Source organism: Scomber scombrus, chromosome 1 (genome assembly GCF_963691925.1).
Source record: "Scomber scombrus chromosome 1, fScoSco1.1, whole genome shotgun sequence".
In the NCBI taxonomy this organism is placed as follows: Eukaryota; Metazoa; Chordata; class Actinopteri; order Scombriformes; family Scombridae; genus Scomber; species Scomber scombrus.
Genome location: NC_084970.1, coordinates 12809269 through 12829805, shown reverse-complemented (window position 1 = coordinate 12829805; position 20537 = coordinate 12809269). Strand labels below are relative to the sequence as shown.

Sequence of the window (20537 nt, the reverse complement as noted above, 5' to 3'; positions counted from 1 at the left end):
CTGCTGCAGAGGAGTGGGCCCTGAAGAGTTGGGGGAATACTCTTTTATCTCTTTCATACCAACCTCTAGGAGTTGTTGTGACTACTCTATGCATGATTATACCCAGACAGAGATGGCAGGTTATGCTTCAGTATGAACAGATGTTCTTTGTTTCTCTGTCACAGAGGAATGTGCTCCTCAAATGCACAAACATGGTTTCTATGACTCTCATTTTAACTTTTCCCAGTTTCACACAAGCAGTTTTCATATTTATACAATTTCCCTCACAGCTGGAGTGCAGTACAGAAACGGCAAGAATATGTGGTCATTTAAAAAATGTTTCCATTAGATTTGTCCTCCAGCACGGACACTGATAAATGTCAGATTTGAGATTGACGGTTTTATTTACAGCAAACATGGTTCAGTATTGCCAAATAAGTAAGTTAACTGTGCAAACATACAAGGCAGGTCACAAAACCAAGAACCAAAACAACAAAACTTATCAGCAATGTGAAACCAATTTGAAAGTGTTTGTAGGATGTCTATTCCCCAAATGAAATGTAAAAAATGCCCTTTTCATACTAACAGTTTCAATGGTGACTATGATAAAATGTGATTTGTTCCTATTATTCTCAGCTTCAGTCTGCTGGGAATTATTTCACAGAACAGTTGTGAAGCTGCCGCACTTACAGCTTCTTGTGTAACTCGAGCATTGTGATGGTCAGAGGAGCTCGGAGACAGACAGCAGAACATATCTTATTTATGAAAACATGTCTGCATATGAAGGGAGGGACAATCATTTACTATTCATACCCTCTTACAGTGTCCTGCTGTGTAGACATTTTGGAGAAAGCAGACAGTTGTAGAGGTGACAAACATGTTAATCACTGCACAAGAACAAGAATCACAAGCAGTATACGGTTATAACTTTTTATTACAAAAACAGTGACAAATAAATAGAACCAAAACAATGTAAAAATATAATGCTTCAGGAGATCTGGGGGGGGGGGGGGGGGGAATCAATGCTAAAGCAACGGTTTGTTCTAATAGCAATATGTCAGAAGTCAGATTGGTCCCTGGTTTGTAGATTGATAACATTTCACAACATATCATAGCACCGTTTTCTGGTCATCATTGCTGCATTCAGCCCTGGTGACCGTGTGAATCACAGACATTTTACATGAATATAAGACAGAAACAATGAAAAAACAGGGCTGTGGTGGCCTAGAAAAGGGCCACCGTTAGCAGTTTAATCTCATATAAATATAATATATTAATTTATACATTGTACACTAGAATGGTTCTACCACATACACAACTCAGATAAAACACGTGAAGTAAAGGCAGCCGACAATATTAGAAATCATAACTAAAAGCTGTGGGAAAATCCAAGTTTTTTTTTTCTTTAGCTGCACAGTTGAAAATACAAACTCTGAAAGCAAGGTGTCCCTGTGCAGAAACCTGTGCTTTATTCTTTTTTCTATACATGTCTACGATATGCGAGCTGATGTCACTCACTCCAAAATTTCTGAAGGCATTGAGATCATTTTTACAATCTTAAGGAGCATGAGACAAAATGTCAGATATTACTGTATGTTTGTGTATGACTTAAGCTTTCAGGGACATAAACCAGACGTAACATCAGTTGACTGGCGACAGCTTGTGCATTTGGGGACAAAAACCATGTCCCCAATTGGTAAAGCGCAGATTTTGGGTCAGTGGTTATGATTAGGCTTAGGGCAAAATGTAAGTCTATGTAAATACCCAAAAGTGACATATAAAACTGTTTAGAGGGGTCTGAGTATGTGCAAACATTCAGTTGATGACTTGAGTTCACAACCCTGAATTCACTACAGATTAAGCTGTTTTTTTGCAGCAATGATGTTAGACATAATGAATCAAATATCTACCAAAGTGTGCCAAATGAAATGAGAACTTGGACGCATTTCAGGACGTAGAAGGCCAGCTAGCGCACCAGGAGGAAGGTGAGTCCAGCGAGGCCGACTCCAGCAGCAGCAAACAGTGCTGTCTTCAAGGATGAGTCCTGGTTCACCTCTCTGGCACTGCGAGAGAACTTACAGAACCCCTCCTACAGAAAAATGAAAAAAAATGAGAAAGTGTTAAGTTTACGAGCATGAAACTTTTTTGGCTTATTTGCAATAGAATCCATTTTTCTGCAACTTTAAGTTTTTCCTGCATTCACAATAAGTATAGAATACAAATGAGCGAGTGTTAACTGTTCAACAAAATGCCTTTCAACTATCAGTCGCCTAACTGACAGCTTGTGGCAATTATACAAAACATTTTGGAAAATATGTCACAGTCATTGACAGTCTTGGGTTTCTCAACTAACACAAAAAACTATTTTACCCTCCGAGGGTGCCGCTGATATCTGCAACTTTTCAAACATCCTGACAACGCAGCAGTTTTTCAAAGTGCAAAAGATGAATAATGTCAAAGTGTCAACCTGCAGGTATAAAAAAAAAAAATGTGTGCCACTTTTCGCAGATCTTATACAGAAACTGCAGGCAAATGTATTCATGTTTATAAGACAATATAAACGGGAGCCAGGTGCAGGTCTGCCCCTCCTGCAGCTGCATTTCTTCATCATGTTTTCAGACTGAAGTCGCAGGTTTGACCAGTGAGTGCACCTGCTCTCTGTTCCAGGTGTCTGCTTCTTTACAGCTGTGTGTTTTTCTAGTCATACCACGTTAACTTTCAATATGGGCAAAGCCAAATTCAACACACTGAGGCTTTGACTGTTACTACAAAAGTCCATCTGGCTGAGCTGGTTACGTGTCTGTTGAAACCAGCTGCCAGCAGAAGAAAGGAGGGGTGTGTGTATGTGTGTGTGTTTACGTGGGTGTTTGGGAGGGGGCCAGGGCGAGCTCATTCACAAAAGCAGACATAGACTAGACTGTAGTTTGTTTTAGTGAGACTTCTGAGTCCATCATACAATTCCTTTAAGTGTCTCCAGTAAAAAAATAACACCACAACAAGCAGGTTTAAAATTGTCTTTGCATGTTTAATTTCCTTCAGCTAAACCAGCTGAATGCTGCCATAAAGCCATGACAAAAAACTCTGATAATCTAAACCCCAACACTGTTTATCAGGAGCCTGAATTTACACCATTGAGGTTCACCTTGTTGTAGCACACAGTCTCCATACTCTCCCTAATGCTGTTATAAAGGTCCTATAATCACAGCAGCCACACGACACATTTGAATGATTGTGTTTCCAGCAAAAACAAGAGAATAGCAAAAAAAAAAGGCTCCACCTAAACTAAGCTCTGATTGTATTGCCAGCCACGTTTACACCAGAGAAGTAAACATGATCCTATCGAACTAGGTGGTTTCCAACACTGGTAGATTTATAACTCACTTTCACGTCATGCATGGATTTTTTATAGCAGTTTAATTTAAAACTGGCTTGATGCCCTTGATACAATAAAAACGTATCTCCACTGTTTGTCTTTTCTTACTCAGTCAGCTCTGCATTAGTGTCAGTATACAGGCATACACGTAGTTAAGACTTACCCAGCCGTCATTCTCCAGCAGCCAGTCTTTCTTCTCCTCTCCAAGGTAGTCAGCTATGGTTTCTGCCAATCCCCTGCAGTTTCCAGGCACCTGTTCCATTTCCTGCCCCTGCCCAGGGTCCAGCCCTGGCTTCATTCCCTTCTGCTCCAGCAGCAGTCTGGCCACCACCCCAGTAAAGGTGAAAAGGGACACAACCCGTCCCCAGTTCAAGTGTCCGTCACCCACTAGCTCCTCCATCACCTTCCTGAGGCTGGAGCAGGGGTCCGGCCCGCAGTGCCCCAAGAAGGTCTGAGCAAGGGAGAGGAAGCGAGCCTGATGCTGCTTCTCCATGACCTGGGCCAGATGCCTCATGGCACCGGCTGACTCGCTGGGAGGTGGAGGGGCTAGACGTGGGCTTGTGCAGCAAATGGACAGGTAGTCCACTGCCAGAGCCCGGGTCTCTTTCCATAGCCCACACATTTTCTACCAAGGGAGGAAAAAAATAATTAATTCACATAAGTAAATGTGTGAAGCTTGGTTAACGTGAGGATAAAATCATTGCAATTCTATGAAGACAAAGACAGTATGTGGACAGAAACAAAAGAGTAACCAATTTACAGCTGCAGCTGATTAGTACTTGTATTAAATGCATCTGAGGATTACTTTCTTAATTAATTATATAGTCTAGAAAACATCAGCATCTTGAGAGATATTCAAAATGAGACACATTTGACAGACTGGAGCTAGGGAATGTTTAGTGTTTTAGCTAATAAATGACCAATAATTTCCTGTCTATCACTAAATGTTTCAGCTTAACCAATTAAATGTGTATTAACCAATCAGCATTTAAAGAAATGACGTAACAGTTGACAGTTAAAAGTCAGCTTCAGCCTTCCTTAAAATGATATTTTTATTTTAAATATTAACATTGTCCATATACATTTTTTCATGTTTAAAAAAAAAGGTGTGAAGCCAGCTGTGGAGACTTGGTTGTGTTTTTGTGGTATTATTCTGTAATATATTTGTAGTATAAAAAAATGACAATATTTTATCAAGATACCGTTAGCGTTGAAGCAATAGCGGCTAGCATTAGCATGAGAAGAAGCAGCTTGAGTTCAACATTAGCTGTCGGTAACACAAGCCGGATAACCTGCAGCTTAAATACAGCTTATTTAAAAGCATAACAACCCCATGTAAATATCACTGAAGTCTGAGGGCTGCAGAGCGTTAATGTCGCGTTTATAAAGGTGGTTTAACATGAACCGGTGAACCTTTCTCACCGTAGATCTGTCACCGGAGCAATGGAGGACACAAAGGACCACACTCACTGCGATCACTACCAGCTCAACTACGAGAGCTCAACGCCCGCATTAAAACACATTTTATAGTATAATACAAACACGTCTGCCTTACTACACTCACATAGTATTAAACAGACACGTGTATAAATAGTTAAAACACATTTTCCGTGCGTAAGTGGAACAAAAGCTTACCCTCCCAGCGATATCAGACTGCTCTCTGCACATACGGACGGCGGAAGCAGAACCTCAGTACACTCGCCGCTTCCCTTCTACCGGCCTTTTATGTAAAACCCCTCCTCCATGTGTCTGCTGCTACCCATAGAAAATCCATCAAAAATCCCCGTCATAATATCGTCATGGAATACAAAAAGCAAGCTAAACGTATGAACACATACACACACACACACACACACACACAAAATAATAATTAAACGTATGAACACGAATTAGACAATAAAGCGTCATATCATGAAGGGATGAATTGTACCTAATACACTCACTGATCTCTTCATTACTCCTGTGCAATCTAATTTAATCCAATACAACAGCTCTGCTATAAATTCTATATTTATGAAGCTTATACATGTTCAGTTTTTGTTAACATTGTCCAAAAAAAGTAATAATTCTACTTTATGTTTATTACTGAGGTCGTACTAAGTGGGACGTACTGGGGTACATTATATTGACTGGTGTTCCGAATATTGTACCCTCTCATAAAGTCATGTCCCTGGGTAAAGGTTAGGGTTAGGTCATAGTTAGGGTTGGGGTAAGTCTCCAGGAAATTAATGTGAGTCTACTGTCCCCAAAAGTGGCCATGGTCTGATGTGATGTGTGTGTGTGTGTGTGTGTGTGTGTGTGTGTGTGTGTGTGTGTGTGTGTGTGTGTGTGTGTGTGTGTGTGTGTGTGTGTGTGTGTGTGTGTGTATTTGTGTGTGTTGTGGCTGCAGGAGTTGAAACTTTTAGCCTAGTCGATTAACTGGTTTATTACTTATTACTATCCCTGGTTTATTTAGTTTATTACAAAAAAAAATCCCCAAGTGAATTGGCCCATCTTCTTAAATGTGAATTTGTGTAGTGTTTTTATGTTGTTTTTTTTTATTGTCTTCTATGATAGTAAACTGGGTATCTCAGAATTCTTGGATTATGGGTCTCATAAAAAAGCAATTTGAATACTTAAACATGGGCTTTGGTGAGTTGTGATGGGGATTTTCCCAAAATATCAGCAGATTAATCAGTAATGAAAGTTTGTTGTCTACATTACACAGATATTGTGAGCTATGGATGGAGCCCATTCTGTCCATATCCCTAAACAATCATTGTAATCACATAACAGTTTTAGAAGTGTATGACTGGTTGATTGAATTACAAAAATAAGCTTTTTTTCAGGACGTGGGCCTGAAAGGAGACTTTCATTGAAACTTGTGGTTTTTCACTCTTGGTTCTGATGCACAGTTACATTCAAGACCAAAATCTGCTCCCCCTCAGTGAGTTGACAGTATATGAGGAAGTGAAAACTATTAGTAATCCATTCAGTGCAGTAGACAGTGTTAGATAGCATGCTGCAGGTGGTTATATTTTGGGAATTTTCTCTACATGGTAAAACCCTCTTTCCTCTTATTTGGCTGTCTCCTCTCTCTTTAATTGCCATCTCTCTTTCTTGGTAATTCCCTTGTGGTGTCTTCCCCTTTGTATTCCCAAGAACTTCTAAAATAAAAAAGAATGATGACATAATATGTTTTCTGTTATGAGCTGCTGGAATACATAATTTTGACCTAGAAGTTTATGAAAGCTTGGAGTCTTAGGGGTATACTTTAAGTGTTAATATTTCCTGTTTTTATCCATGTTAAAGCAACAAGGATGTTGCAGTCGATATAGTAGCCACAAACAACCTCGCAGGTGAAATATTGTGTTTTTCACCCACAGTGCAGTAATCATTAAAAAACAGCTCATGATTATTCTCACGGGATGTCGTGAGATATATGAAGTGATGATGTGGATGAGGACGTCTGACCTTTGACTACAAAAATAAAGACGTGTCAGATAAAGAGACTGGGATCAATAACGCTTTGAGGACAAACACTGACAAAATGGACAAACAGCAGTGTTAAAACACAGACATACAATATATTCTCCTGCATAGAATGCTTTAATGCTCGAGAAATCAAATGTTAAACTGAAAGCCTACAAGTCTATTCAGCTCTTAATATCTTGTTAAGAGCTGAATTTTAGCGAATTGATGTGTTTTTTTCATTTGAGTTAGCCATCCTTAAAAGTAAGCAGTGCAAGTCAGGATCAATAGGCCTGTGGTGGACAATTTAATTGATACAGTAGCAGCTTTTTTCATCCTGTTCAGGAGGCTTGCAAGACTTAATCTTTGAGGATGAAGTTTACTTAAAGGACCCTACCAGTATTTTTCAAGCTTCAGCTGCTTTACAAAAGATGATGTATTCTTTATTAGGGCCCGAGCGGCGACTGCAAGTCGCCTGGCGAAAGCCCTATTGAAATTGTAATGTTTATTATTATTAGGGCCCGAGCGGCGACTGCAAGTCGCCTGGCGAAAGCCCTATTGAAATTGTAATGTTTATTATTATTATTATTATTATTATTATTATTATTATTATTATTATTATTATTATTATTATTATTATTATTCTTCCGACATTTCGTGCCCCAATTTCGCCCCTTTCCCAAATGCGAAAATGCTTATACTTTTGCACGGACGTCCGGCCTCATCCGAAATTCGATATTTTTGGGTGGTCGCACATGGTCGACGCAGAATGGCGGAATAGCGCCCCCTACAAAGTCCAAAAATGCCCATAGGGAATTTTGCTAACTTTGTCCTATGCTCACAAAATTCGGTACACATATGTATCATACCCACATATGCAAAAAAGCCTCTTGACCTCATGACCTCAACCCAACAGGAAGTCGGCGATTTTGGTTTTGATTTTTCCTGCCTAAAATTAACTCCTCCCACAGCGTTCGCCCGATCAAGTTCAAATTAGGTACGCAACATCTCCAGACCTAGCTGAGCTTAAGTTGTGCTCTGCGCATCCGTAGGTCAAAGGGCGTGTCTGCCAGGGCTCACCTAACTTTGGCGTGCTCGCCATGTACATACGAGTGGCTCTCACGCCCACATACTTCATCCAATCAGCTTCAAACTTGCTGGACATGATGATGGCTCCGCCCTGAACGTCCCGATATATTAACTTCCCACGTAACTCATAGCGCCCCCCGGTGGTAACAGGAAGTTAACTAAGATTCATTAAAATTACATACTTTGCCCCATCAACTTCATTCAGAACCAGTTGGTGAAGCTACATTATGAAGACTGTGAAGCTACGAGTAATGGCGTCCGTGTGGCGACGCGGCGACCATCAATTCCTCGCCATGAAAATACGTTTGGCTTTTTGATGGCTTTATTGAACTCGTATCATCATGAAAATTGGTACACAGGTCCAGGGTGCCGACCTCAACGTCTCCATTCGCTCATAGGCGATCTCACTCGTGTCGCCCCCTAGTGGAAACAGGAAGTGCCATATTTGACATCATCATTGTGCGATTTCCACAAAACTTCACATGTGTAATCACTGTCCCACCCTGAACGCAACCGCTTGTGTTTTGTTACACTCTACTGCCCCCTGGTGGATGAACCATCAACCTCTCATAACTCCTTCATGCTTTGTCCTATTCACTCCAAACTTCACATGACTGATGAGTGGCCGCCCTGAATACACACCAGACCACACCAGACCATATGTGTAACTACCTGCGACTGCCCCCTACTGGATGAACGAAACATTGCATTTTTGGCCTCCTTCCAGGTTTTTTCTCACTTTCTACTTCACGCCACAGCCCCACCATGCCTCAAGCCCCGCGGTGGCATGGGTGAGCGAGGGCCCGCCATCGCCGCTTGCGGCTTTAATTCTTATTCTTATTCGTTTTTAATGATCATGTTGAAATTCATGGTGTTAAGGTTCAGATGAATCTTTACTTCTATTACAGATAGTCATTGGTTTCCATTTATTTCCATTTGAAATTAAAATCAAACACAAAGTCTGCATTCATAATTATATAATAAAAGACAGCAGTGGAGACATTTAAAAAATTAATCTGCAATCAAACTACAGTACATTACTCAGAAATGATGATGTAACTTTCATACCATAAAGAAATGAATGGAAACAAATGGTTGAAAAAGTACATCTTAATATACAAAACTCACCCACATGGTTTACTACATCATTGGCTGTGATGTACAGATGATGTGATTAGAAGTTCTGTTAATAAAATTACAAATCCAAAAGCCCAAAATAAAAAAGTGATATTTTGCATTGATTGAATTATTCCTTTAAAATATTAAAACATTACTTCAGTGTCCTTGACAGGATAGGAACAAAACTCTTAGTTTTGATTCAGTGCAGTGCCCCCTGGTGGCAGTCAGTTCAAAAGAATGGGAAGTGAAACTCCTCTCAAAACTCCAGTGTAAAGATCTAATACTTTCACTTTCTTGCTTGTCACAACAGCAGCTTCAGACAGTCTCAACCAATCACAAGGTCATAATAACAAAATCACTCAGGCTATTTACATCTCTGCCCTCCACTGAAGGAAAGAAATGCAAATTTCAGCCATCAGGACCAAATCTAGGTCAACTTCTGCAGCTTTTCAAAAGTGCTATTCAGACTCACTCAGGGTCCCCCTTCTGTTTTAATATGGAGGAGTTGACCTCACTGTTTTCCATCTGCCAAAGCACTCAGGATACTGTTGCTCCATTAAAAAAAAAAAAGTTTCTAACCTAACTCTGAACCATGAACTCTGCCAGAAAAGATTTGTCGTGAGCGTTGAGCATTAGAGGGAAAAACGTTTTATGTGTCTCTTAACATTTTGAAGTTTTTTGTTGACAAGATTGTGAATATTATAGAGCTTACATCTCACTGTGAAGTACTCAAGCTTGCAAGCTTAATTCATTCATTTGTACAAGGCTTTGGGACTTCCATAGAGCATTATGAAGAAGACAAGACAAAAGCAACGAAAAATATACTTAAAATATTCTTTATTTTTCTCACAAAGACTTTACCTAAGTTGTTTTTATGTATATTTTTAAATAAGATGAATTAGCGGTTACATTTACAGTTGTCTTCTTTTGGATAATCACGACATACTGTAACCTATGGCAGAGTGGCAGAACAGTTATAACAGCGGCATGTACACCTAAAGTATGGCTCTGGACGGGGGACAATGAAGCAATGTACATCATTTACAAAATATTCAGTAATATTGAATGTTAGTCTACATGGCAGAGCAGATACATGCTGCTTATTTCTATGGGTTATTTTGGTTATCTGTACAATGATTTTCCACCATTTTATCAATAACTATTACTCTAAAACATTAATACAATATCAATCGTCAAGCTAACAATAACAACGAGCCAATCCATACTGAATAACCATCCTCGGTTACTGTATGATACAACAATATATTCTCTTTGTGAGGAGAGATTTTAGGTTTGTGTTTGTCAGACTGAACTCTCCTGCAGGGTTGTTGATTTCACGCAAGAACTTGCAGTCTTGGCATAAATCTGGTGACATCTTCACTCTAGGCCCAAATCTGCATTAGAGGAAGGAGAAGAATGATGTGGGTTAAGGCTGAAAACTTGCAAAACATTCATTTGCATATTTAAGCATAAGTTCACATCTCAACAACTTCAACATACAATACCCTTTTTGCCGAAAAGAAAAAAGTAAATGTAAGTTAGAGAAAAGTTTCTCATTATAATAAAGAAGTATCTCAATGTATTTCCTTTTTACAAAATTCACTGCAATTATAACGTTTTCTAATAATAGTTAGTTAATATAATGAGCACATCTCCCCTTACAATAAAAATCCCTACTTTTCATGCTGTTTCTACCTGTCTGTCCTTATTCATAACACAAGGTCCAGTTGTACTTTTGACTAATAATATGGTGAATAACTTCTTCATTAACTGTTTTGGACACCAGAGAAATTTGGAAAGTTTGAAAAGGAGAAATTTGAAAACACTTAAACATACAGTACCAGTCAAAAGTTTGGACACACTTTCTCATTCAAGTGAATGGGAATGTGTGTCGAAACTTTAGATACACCTATTGTACATATACTATACATGTATAATTTTTTATACATCCAAAGAGGAAGAAGTACATTGTGCATCATTATGGTTTATTTACAGTGACAGTGTTTGGATTTAGTATGTGCCAGTAAGAAACAAATATTAAAAAGGAACAACACTTCCATGGTAAAGTCGTGCTATTCTGGGAAACTCCTGCTCACCCGTAAGGTGTTGTCCCAGGAGGCAGAGCAGAGCGCTGTGCCATCAGGTGACACTCTCACTCTGCTGATACGGTTCTCATGGCCAAACAAGATGGAAACACGAGTTCCCTTTAAAACATCCCATGCATTTATAGTGTAGTCATTGTAACCAGCGAAAAGCAGGCGACCTGGGGGTGGCAGAGGAGGAGAGGAGGAGACACAGTTAATGAAAAGAGGAAGTGGGGAATTTCGGAATAAGAAGAAGTAGAGAAAGACAAATGATTTTTTGAAATTGTGTTTTAAATTTTCACTTCCACTGAATGTCTAAAATACTTTTATTTTTATTCAGTACTTTAATATTTTTTAAGATGCTGATGAGTAATGTGTATTATTCTTTAAACTACCAAAGGATGAGTAGGTCCAGGTCAATAAGTATTTAATGACAGCATTGGGTCTTCACTATCGATTAATGGTAATTATAACAACAAAGGCAATCAGACGGATTATATATAGAAACTTTTAAAAAGGCAACTAAATATTTAATGAGCACATTTGATACACTAATTTGCATTCATGTGTTTTACAAGTTTCTTACCACTCAGAGAGAAGTCCACAGTGGAAGCACCAAATATGATGCTGTCCTTTTGGTAGATGGCTACTTCACGGTCAGCTCTCAGATCATAGAAACGGCACTGAGGAAAACCAACAGACATGAAACACACAGACACAAACAATATAAAATATAAAAAATCTAATTTTAGTCCGTGAGTGGTAGTGATGGGGTCAGTGTTATTTTTTTAATTTTTTAATTTTAGCTTTTCAACACTTGATATCACACATGATATCACATACAGTATAGCCAATGGGAGCAAATGGATGCAGCAAGGAATCATATCAGGAACCTAGAATTGTATCTGTATGTATTTATTATTATTCTGACTGATGTAGCCTGCCACTGTATATTTTATTTTATATTTTATAATTAAAAAAACAAAAAACACTGAGATTTCTGAGTTCACCTAGACAACAAATTATGAAAGGACATTGGTTGAGTGAGCCAAATAAATCCATATAACTTTTTCAACAGATGCACTGGGAATCACAGGACACATATTGATATGACATATTAATATGATATTGATATGAGATCATATGATAAAACTCACTGTGGAGTCGTCAGAGGCAGATGCAAATGCATCTCCGCTGGGGTAGTACCTGAACACATATGGGGGGAGGTGGAGTTAGAAATATTTCTGCACCAGTGAATTTTCTACATGATAGACAGACTGACATCACAAGGCTGAAACTTGGTTTCACCTCAGTGCAGACTAATGATCACAATGCAATAAAAATTCTCTAATCCAACATCTTCTTTTTTATTTTTTTATTTTTACATTGAATAAACAGCCAGTCATGAACAGCTCAGATTTGACATCCCCAACAAGCACATCACTTTTTAAAATAATCTTGGACAACTGGAAGGTTGTGAAATATAAAATAAAAATGGATTTCATGCAATTCTGTTAATTTATTTTCAACTTAAAGGCCTCAGAAAGTTTTACCAGATTGAAAACTTGATTTACAGAACCAACAAAGTCCCTTAGATGTCCTGTGAGATGTTGAGCAATTGTCATTATGCATTGTGATTATCTGGGAGGGAATTTACTAATTTTGGGTTTTCATTGGTAATAACAACAGCAGATGTAGCAGTGCCAACAGTACTATCAATTCTACTCTTCCTCTCAGTTTTATTGTGTTCTGTGTTCATTTATTCTTCTTTTCACTAAATAGAGACACAGCGAGACGTTTGTCATTATCAAAAAACTGAACTCACTTTACACAGTTGATGTCGGAGTCGTGGCTCTCAAAAGACTGAATGTTCTGGCCAGAGCGCATGTCCCACACGTTGGCCTTCTTATCACAGCCCTGATAAAACACACACACACACACACACACACACACACACACACACACACACACACACACACACACACACACACACACACAAGACATGGATTATTGTTTCTGTTTTGTAGAAATCTAGTTTCTAATGTTTTATGAAAACTGAATCCAAAGAGAACCATCAGTTACAGGCTTTTCCCACGACCCAGAGTAACACACAGACACACTATCTCGCTCACCCCAGAGACAAAAGTGTTTCCAGTCTCAGATGGGGCGAGGTCCAGGGACAAGACATCAGCTGTGTGACCATGGAAACTCTGCAGCAGCTGCCCGCTCTCCACATCCCACAAGGCACATGTGCCATCGCCACTGGAGGTCAGGAGCTAACAGACACATACAATACATAGTACACATGAACAAATGCATCCACACACATGCATTACAGAGCACACGCACACCACACATGTTCAACATACAATGATAAACAAACAATCAACAATATGAAATCATGAAGCCTATTTGACTGTAAAGTAGTTTTTTGAAAGAGTAAGGCATGTATATTCAGTATATTTTGTCATATTTACTTCAAATGAGGTAGACTTCATCTCAATGTGGAACTTGCTCTCTTTAAAAACACTGCAGTATGATTTTTTTTTAGGTGGAAAGTCACGATACCAAGCCACCAATTTCAGTGGAAACTTAAAAACTGTGAAGCAACATTGGCAACCTCAGCACAACAGTGACAAATACACTGTAGGAAATATTTTGTTGGAATGTCCATGACTCAGGTTTATTATGGCACTGCTGGTGGTCATCGAAAGAAAAAATATGAAAAATGGTTATAAGAAAAAATTCAAAATTGTACACTGAAATTTCATGCTATACCTTCCCTGAAAAAAGTAGAAAAAATTGGACTACATCAAGAAAACTAACTAAACCCTTACATAATGAATATTAAAAAGAGCTGCTTTACATAAAACATTTTTTTTCTTGTATGGGTTTAGCTGCTTTCGTTTTCAATTTTAAATGGAAATGAAAGAGCCCATAAATAAACAAGAAAATGTCATCTTGGTGCAATAATTATAACTGAAAGTAAAAGTCTAAGGTTTATTCCAGTAAATTCCCAACATGTGATCATTCTGACATCCAAATTGGCTTAAAAGAAGCATCTTCATCATCATCATCATCATCATCATCATCACGACCATCTATCTTTCTAAAGTCTGTTTTAATAGTGTGGAGAGGCATTGTAGACAAATGCTGTGAAGCTCTATTTTATCATATGAAAGTATATAATGGCATTATGACACATACATACACAGACACACATACAATAACAAAAACCAAAGGTCAGCACCTCTCCATAAACATTGAAGACTCTCACTACGCATCATGTATCCACATACAAACAAGTGCACAAAATGTCAGCAGTTCCTATGATGAAAACAGATTATGGGCACTTAGAGACACACGCAGGCATCAGAGATCCCTGCTGACTGGTGGATTAGAGAGCTCCTGCTGGATGACCTCAGGCACAGAACGCACCACATCCTGCCTGCGCTGAGAGGTAGCTCCAGTTTCAACATGAATGCAATTATCAGTAAGCCACAATTACTGACACACACACAGATGGTAACTTCACTGATCAAACAAAGAGCCTCTGCATCAGTCCTTCTCCACTGAGTTTGCTAACTACCCCCCGCTCGTCTCCTTATATTAAATACTTGCAGGGGGGTTCATTAAAATGCCCAGTGGTCCCACATGTAAATGAAAGCCTCACAACTCATAACCCACATCTCAGTGCATCAGCAGATCTTATATGTCACATCTCACTGGCTGAAAACTAATGCACTCATTGGACATGCACACACAGATACAACGCAATACAAGATTGTATGACATCTGCACACTCCTGTAAGCTGCTTTAAAATCATCATCCATTCATTCATACACTTACTTACTGCTGTAACAACTTTGGTAAGGAAAGAAAGAGACTTTCTGAGCCCACAATGTAACCAGCAGTCTTTTGCCTCAAGCTCTATTTTAATGGCATGGACAGCGTGCTCATGTGCACGCATGTGTCTTTGTGTTTGAGACAAAGTATGACAGAGGAGATGTGTGAGAGATGTGTGCGTGTGACAGAGAGAGAGACAGACAGGAAGAAAACATGCATGTGTGTATGTGTTAAATGTTCTGCCCTCAGGTCAGTGTGCCCCACTCTTTACTTGATAAAAGCCACTCAGTGTCTATTAATACACCCAGAGTAGTGGACAACCCCCCCCCCCTTCTGTGTGTCTTCTCTTCCCCCTCCTCAGCCCAGCCCTCCATCTCCCCTCTCCTCTTCTTTCCTGTCCTCTTGTTACCTCCCATTCCACTGTGCTCCTCTACCCTGCCAGAGTGGAGTAAATTATTTAAGTCAAATATCTAAGTCTCAGAATATCTCAGGTCCCTTCATGTTCTTTCCTGCTGGGGAGTCCTCAAAGAAGTCTAATTGATGCTGACTCATGAACCTACAGAGGTACAGTACATCTATGCAAAAAAAACGGGGAAAAACTGATGTGACAATATCATAATCCTAAAACACTTATTTACAGGACAGTGAGGCTTGATTGTTTTTAAGTGAAATTGGTGGTTTAGCAGCTGAAGCCTCTCCCACTGCACTGACTGTCAGCTGAGAGAGGAGCACAGTGGAGTAAAATGTGGCAATGTCAGCAAATGTACTAAATGTATTCATGGGAGACAGGCAGGATAGACACTGAACATTTAGCAATATGAACAAACCATGGGAAGCAACTGCTTATACACCACACAGCACCAAACCCATCAGGTTTGGATTGCTACCATGAATCTCAGAATCAAGTCTATATTCACCCTTGTATCTACAAATCTTACAACTTAAACAAAACAAGCAGTGTCTTAAATTGTATTCTGAATGCATGTTTTATCCGTTCAAGTAGGAAAAACACATTTAATCCTTAGTAATAGATTATTAAAGTGTCATGTACATTGGGCCTCTTATTTCCAGTTTCATACAGGGCATTACACTGGTGCTCACCTGCATGTCAGAGTTGGTGAAGGTGCATCCTGATATATAGTTGGTGTGCATGGCGACAGACTTCTTCTTTGCAGCCAGGTTCTCATTTGGGTCCAATGACAGCGGGAACACTGAACACTTGTTATCCAGTCCACTATAGAGGAGACAGAAACATCAAATGTTAAATAATGTGCCTCGTTCCTTACAGTACATACATAGACTGTGTATAATTATAATGTTGGATACAGGATAGAGATACATATACCTCATATAAGTGAGCTTGTGATATGAAAATCACTAATTTGCATTTCCAAAAGGATTATTGATAAGAATACCAGTTAATTCAATCTATGCAATCTATACAATAAAATGTGTTGTACTCACCCACATGCTATAGCACAACCTGAGGGAGCATAAGCACATGCCATAACCCATGTACACGGCAGGGCGACCCCATGCTCCTGTAACATGAAGCAAACACACACACACGTACACAGACACAGAAACACATGCAAGAGAAAAAAACATGAATATGGTGTTTGTGGTAATCTATTATTGGTAAAAATATATATGTATACACATTGTCCTTAATAAGCATAAAACTAACTATTTTCTCTCTCTCACACAAACACACACACAAACACACATCTGTAGTGAACCTGACTGTGGTGAGTTTTAATGGGGATTATGTTCAGTGTGGTTATTTCTACTCCATCAAGAGTCACGACGGTTAAACCAGGCTGAATCCTGACTGTCATTTAAGTGCACTCAGCCACACACACAGAGTCATTACAGGGGGACAGATGGATAGTTAATCTTTTAAGGGCATTTCCATGTGGTCGTGTCCCACCCTCTCTCTCAGAGGAGTATGGCAGCAGAGGATGACCCACCCACCCATTCAACACCAGGACATGTGGTGAAGAGAACATCTGAACATTCAAAGAAAAAAAACAAAAAACGCTTATCCTTGCATAACAGAGTGGAGGTGGAGGTAAGGTTATACTGGGCTACCAGGCCTCTGGATGTCCTATAAATTTTGTCCAAAGATAGTTTTGTGTGACTGGACTGACTAAACTCACTTTCGAATATCTGAGTCTCATTGCAGGAAGAAACATCCAATTGAGCTCAAATTCTGTTGTTCACACAGATAATGTTCAGTAAAATAAAGACAATGAATTTTGTAGAACATGTTTAATCACTTTATTTTTGGATTATGCATCTCCTTCTTCAACCGGGCTAATGGGTATTGTAGTAATTGGAGCCTCATGACATATGAAATGTGATTTCCTAAGAAATTAAGCGAATTTCTTAGGAAGTTTGAGTTTGAGTGTGTGTGTTTGAATTGAGTATTGAGATTACCATTAAAATAAAAACTTTCAAGTACTTTTCAAATAAATAAAAAAAACAACTTAACCTCCATATCCTCACATTTCTCCACTCTTTATCTGAGCCTATTGTAACAAAGAAATATTAGAACTCCTCCAAAAGTCATGTTGATAAGGGACATTTTGTATATTTTATCATTTCATATTTAATTTAATTAACAAATGTTCTTTTTGGAAGTAATTTTATTGTTTAAAAGAATTTAAAGCTTTTGGTTTTCAGCCCTTAATTTACTTATTGTCATCTATTACTGAAATGAATTCACTCCTTCTGTAAAATATGCACAAAAGTACCACATAGACAGCTCCTCACCTTATTTAGAGTAAATCCATCCCACACAATCACTTTTCCATCCTGCATTAGAAGAAACAAATCAATATTACTACAAACATATCATATGCCACAGGCCCACATAGCATATACATAGAAACTGTCAAGTCAGACAAATAACACTAAACTGTAGCCTGTTTATGTACTGTATAACATCTGTATGGGAGTGCAGGTGTTTACCTGTGAGGAGCTGACCAGACGACGTTTGTCTTGACACCAGTCCATACACAGCACCTTGTTCCCATGACCCTTCAGCACACGTCTGGTCTTTATGGTGAGGGCATTCAACACCTCAGTCTTCTCAGCCACCTGGTGCACTGAGGTAGCAGGACACACACAGGCACACACACACACACACACACAGGCACACACACACACACGCACACACACACACACACACACACACACACACACACACACACACACACACACACACACACACACACACACAGATCTGGTTTAAGGCCAATAATTTAATTATGCAAGATCTGGAGTTTTTTGTTTTTTTCATAGGCAGCAGAATAGCACCTGTCATATTATTATACAAGAAATGTATTATTGCATTATTAGTATGGAAGCAGCATTGCATGTTGTAGTTAGTCTTGGAGATGATTTGAACTAGTTTTTAAAAAATATTATCAACAGATCACAGTTTATAATGTTATTATGCAAATTAATTCTCATTCTGTAAAGTTAAAGTAGCTGTCATAAAAACGTAGGCTAGAGGAGAGAGTACAACTATTAATTATAGTGGAGTGTATAAAGTATCAGAAAATGGAAATACTCAATTATAAAATAGAACAAGTAATACAGTAATTAATTCAATGTGGGCAAGTAATTGCTACATTCCTGCACTGGCAGCAGTTTCTTCTCATCGTCGCTGAATACAGACACAAAAAGTGTCCTGATTTAAACTTCATTAAATCGTAAAAAATGTAAACCATTACCACGCGCACACATTATACAGACCTACAGCTGCTCGTTAACTTGTTTTAAATAAACAACCCGGTGTTTGAGTAAAAACTGACAATGATTTCGGGACACTTACGCTCCACGTCGTTGAGTTTTGCCCGCTCCTCCTCCAGCTTCTTTTTGAGATTGTCGCTCTCTCTCGACAGTGATGCTAGGGTTTCCCCTTTCTGGAGCCCCTGACAAGCCATCTTTGAGAGGAAAACAACAACAATAACAGATCAACACAATGAGAAAAGAGGGGAGGGAGTCGGGAAACACGGGACAAAACGGGGAGGATTTGGGGATACGGGGCGGATGGTTGGTGGGTAGGGGTTAGTAACTCTGCTATCACACTGACTGCTCAGCCTCCTCCTCCTCCTCCTCTTCCTCCTCCCTCTGCACTACTGCTCACTACAGGCACTTAGACAGGATTTACACTGGTGCACATTCATATTTAGCTCTGACTTTTCAGGATGAATTTGAGTAATGTGGATAATTTCTGCATTTTTCACTTCAGCAAGATATTTTTATTAGGCCATATTATAAGACTAAGACTAAGACTAAGACTAAGACTAAGACTAAGACGCATATATGAAAATGCATATATGGGTATATATGCAGTCTAGATAGATTTGTTGGACAAAGAATATAAAAATTATTTGCAGACGGGCCTTTTTCATGGAAGACACTTTGACTTGTCACAGTAGGAAAAGCATAGGTATAAATAACAAGATTAACAATGGCTTAATTCCATTTATGTACTTCAGTTTCAGGGTCCTGATGTTGTTCAAGTTGGCTCACTGTCTTTACCTCTGTGGACACTTAAATTAAACTAAGCCAACATTATAAGTAACATCTGTGCCTTTTCTGTTTGTGTGTCAACACAAAGTGTCATCAAACTAGGCTCATCGTATGAAGAAGCTTGGCAGACACCTCACAGGTTGCTGTTATTATCATACATGTTCATAGATGCATGAGACCTGAAAGTAGGATATTTCCAGTTTGTGTTCGGGTTTGTACCAGTATGCTGACTTTAATGACTTTGTATGGCTTTCATCTCTCTTTTCTGCATTTAAAAGCATCTCAGTAGCCAATGTTTAAAGACAAACTATTTAAGTATTTATTTGGTTCATGCCTATCAAGCAGAAAATGACATGGAGAAATGAGCTGCAGAGGCTTGATAGATCCACAATACATGGATTCAAATAAAATGATAAAAGCTTGAACTGAAGACATGGCAGTGAAATAATGCAGCAGCTGTTTTGTCACGAGAAACAGAAACGTACCATTTCCACACAGAAGGAACAGTAGTTGATGGCCTCATTCTTAATGTAGATGTTCATTAGAGGACTGGCTTTGCTGCAGCTGTCGCAGGGGCCAAAAGTGGCCGCCACGAACGTCTGGTCACACATGGTTGCAGGTGATCACGCACACAGCTTTGGAAAGCACAAAAACAACAAACACAGATTTAATCAAGAGGTTACACAACATTTTGGACATTTCTTGGGGGCTTTGACTGGGGCTCTTTTGATCGTAGTACTAGGTTGTGACCACTAGGCATATGTATGTGTATGTATGTGTGTGTATGTGTGTGTGTGTGTGTGTGTGTGTGTGTGTGTGTGTGTGTGTGTGTGTGTGTGTGTGTGTGTGTGTGTGTGTGTGTGTGTGTGTGTGTGTGTGTGTGTGTGTGTGTGTGGCAGAGTAGGAGGCAGTAAGTAGTTGGTAATCTACTCCAGCCTGATCCTTCTTTGAGCTCCAGATGATAGGAGTGCAGCACAGCTATTCTGGGAACATCCATACACACTCAGAATATAACACAGGACATGATAAACACTTCCAAACCTAAACATCT

The 20537-nt window shown here is 39.2% G+C and overlaps 2 protein-coding genes across 2 annotated transcripts; both read right to left on the bottom strand.

The window, feature by feature from the left end:
- Positions 1–957: 957 nt before the first annotated feature.
- Positions 958–5035, bottom strand: bcl2l10 (BCL2 like 10). Its single transcript, XM_062415881.1, has 3 exons — positions 4988–5035; positions 3516–3977; positions 958–2068 (listed from the first exon to the last, which is right to left on the bottom strand). The coding sequence occupies exons 1-3, from the start codon at positions 5018–5020 to the stop codon at positions 1946–1948; spliced, it is 618 nt and encodes a 205-aa protein (XP_062271865.1). The 5' UTR covers positions 5021–5035; the 3' UTR covers positions 958–1945.
- A 6047-nt stretch (positions 5036–11082) lies between these two features.
- On the bottom strand, positions 11083–20097 carry gnb5b (guanine nucleotide binding protein (G protein), beta 5b). Its single transcript, XM_062418216.1, has 11 exons — positions 19972–20097; positions 18783–18894; positions 17915–18051; positions 17717–17758; positions 16406–16482; positions 16043–16175; positions 13227–13370; positions 12920–13011; positions 12252–12300; positions 11681–11777; positions 11083–11273 (listed from the first exon to the last, which is right to left on the bottom strand). Exons 1-11 carry the CDS (start codon positions 20095–20097, stop codon positions 11083–11085), a joined length of 1200 nt encoding a protein of 399 aa, XP_062274200.1.
- Between the last annotated feature and the right edge of the window lie 440 nt (positions 20098–20537).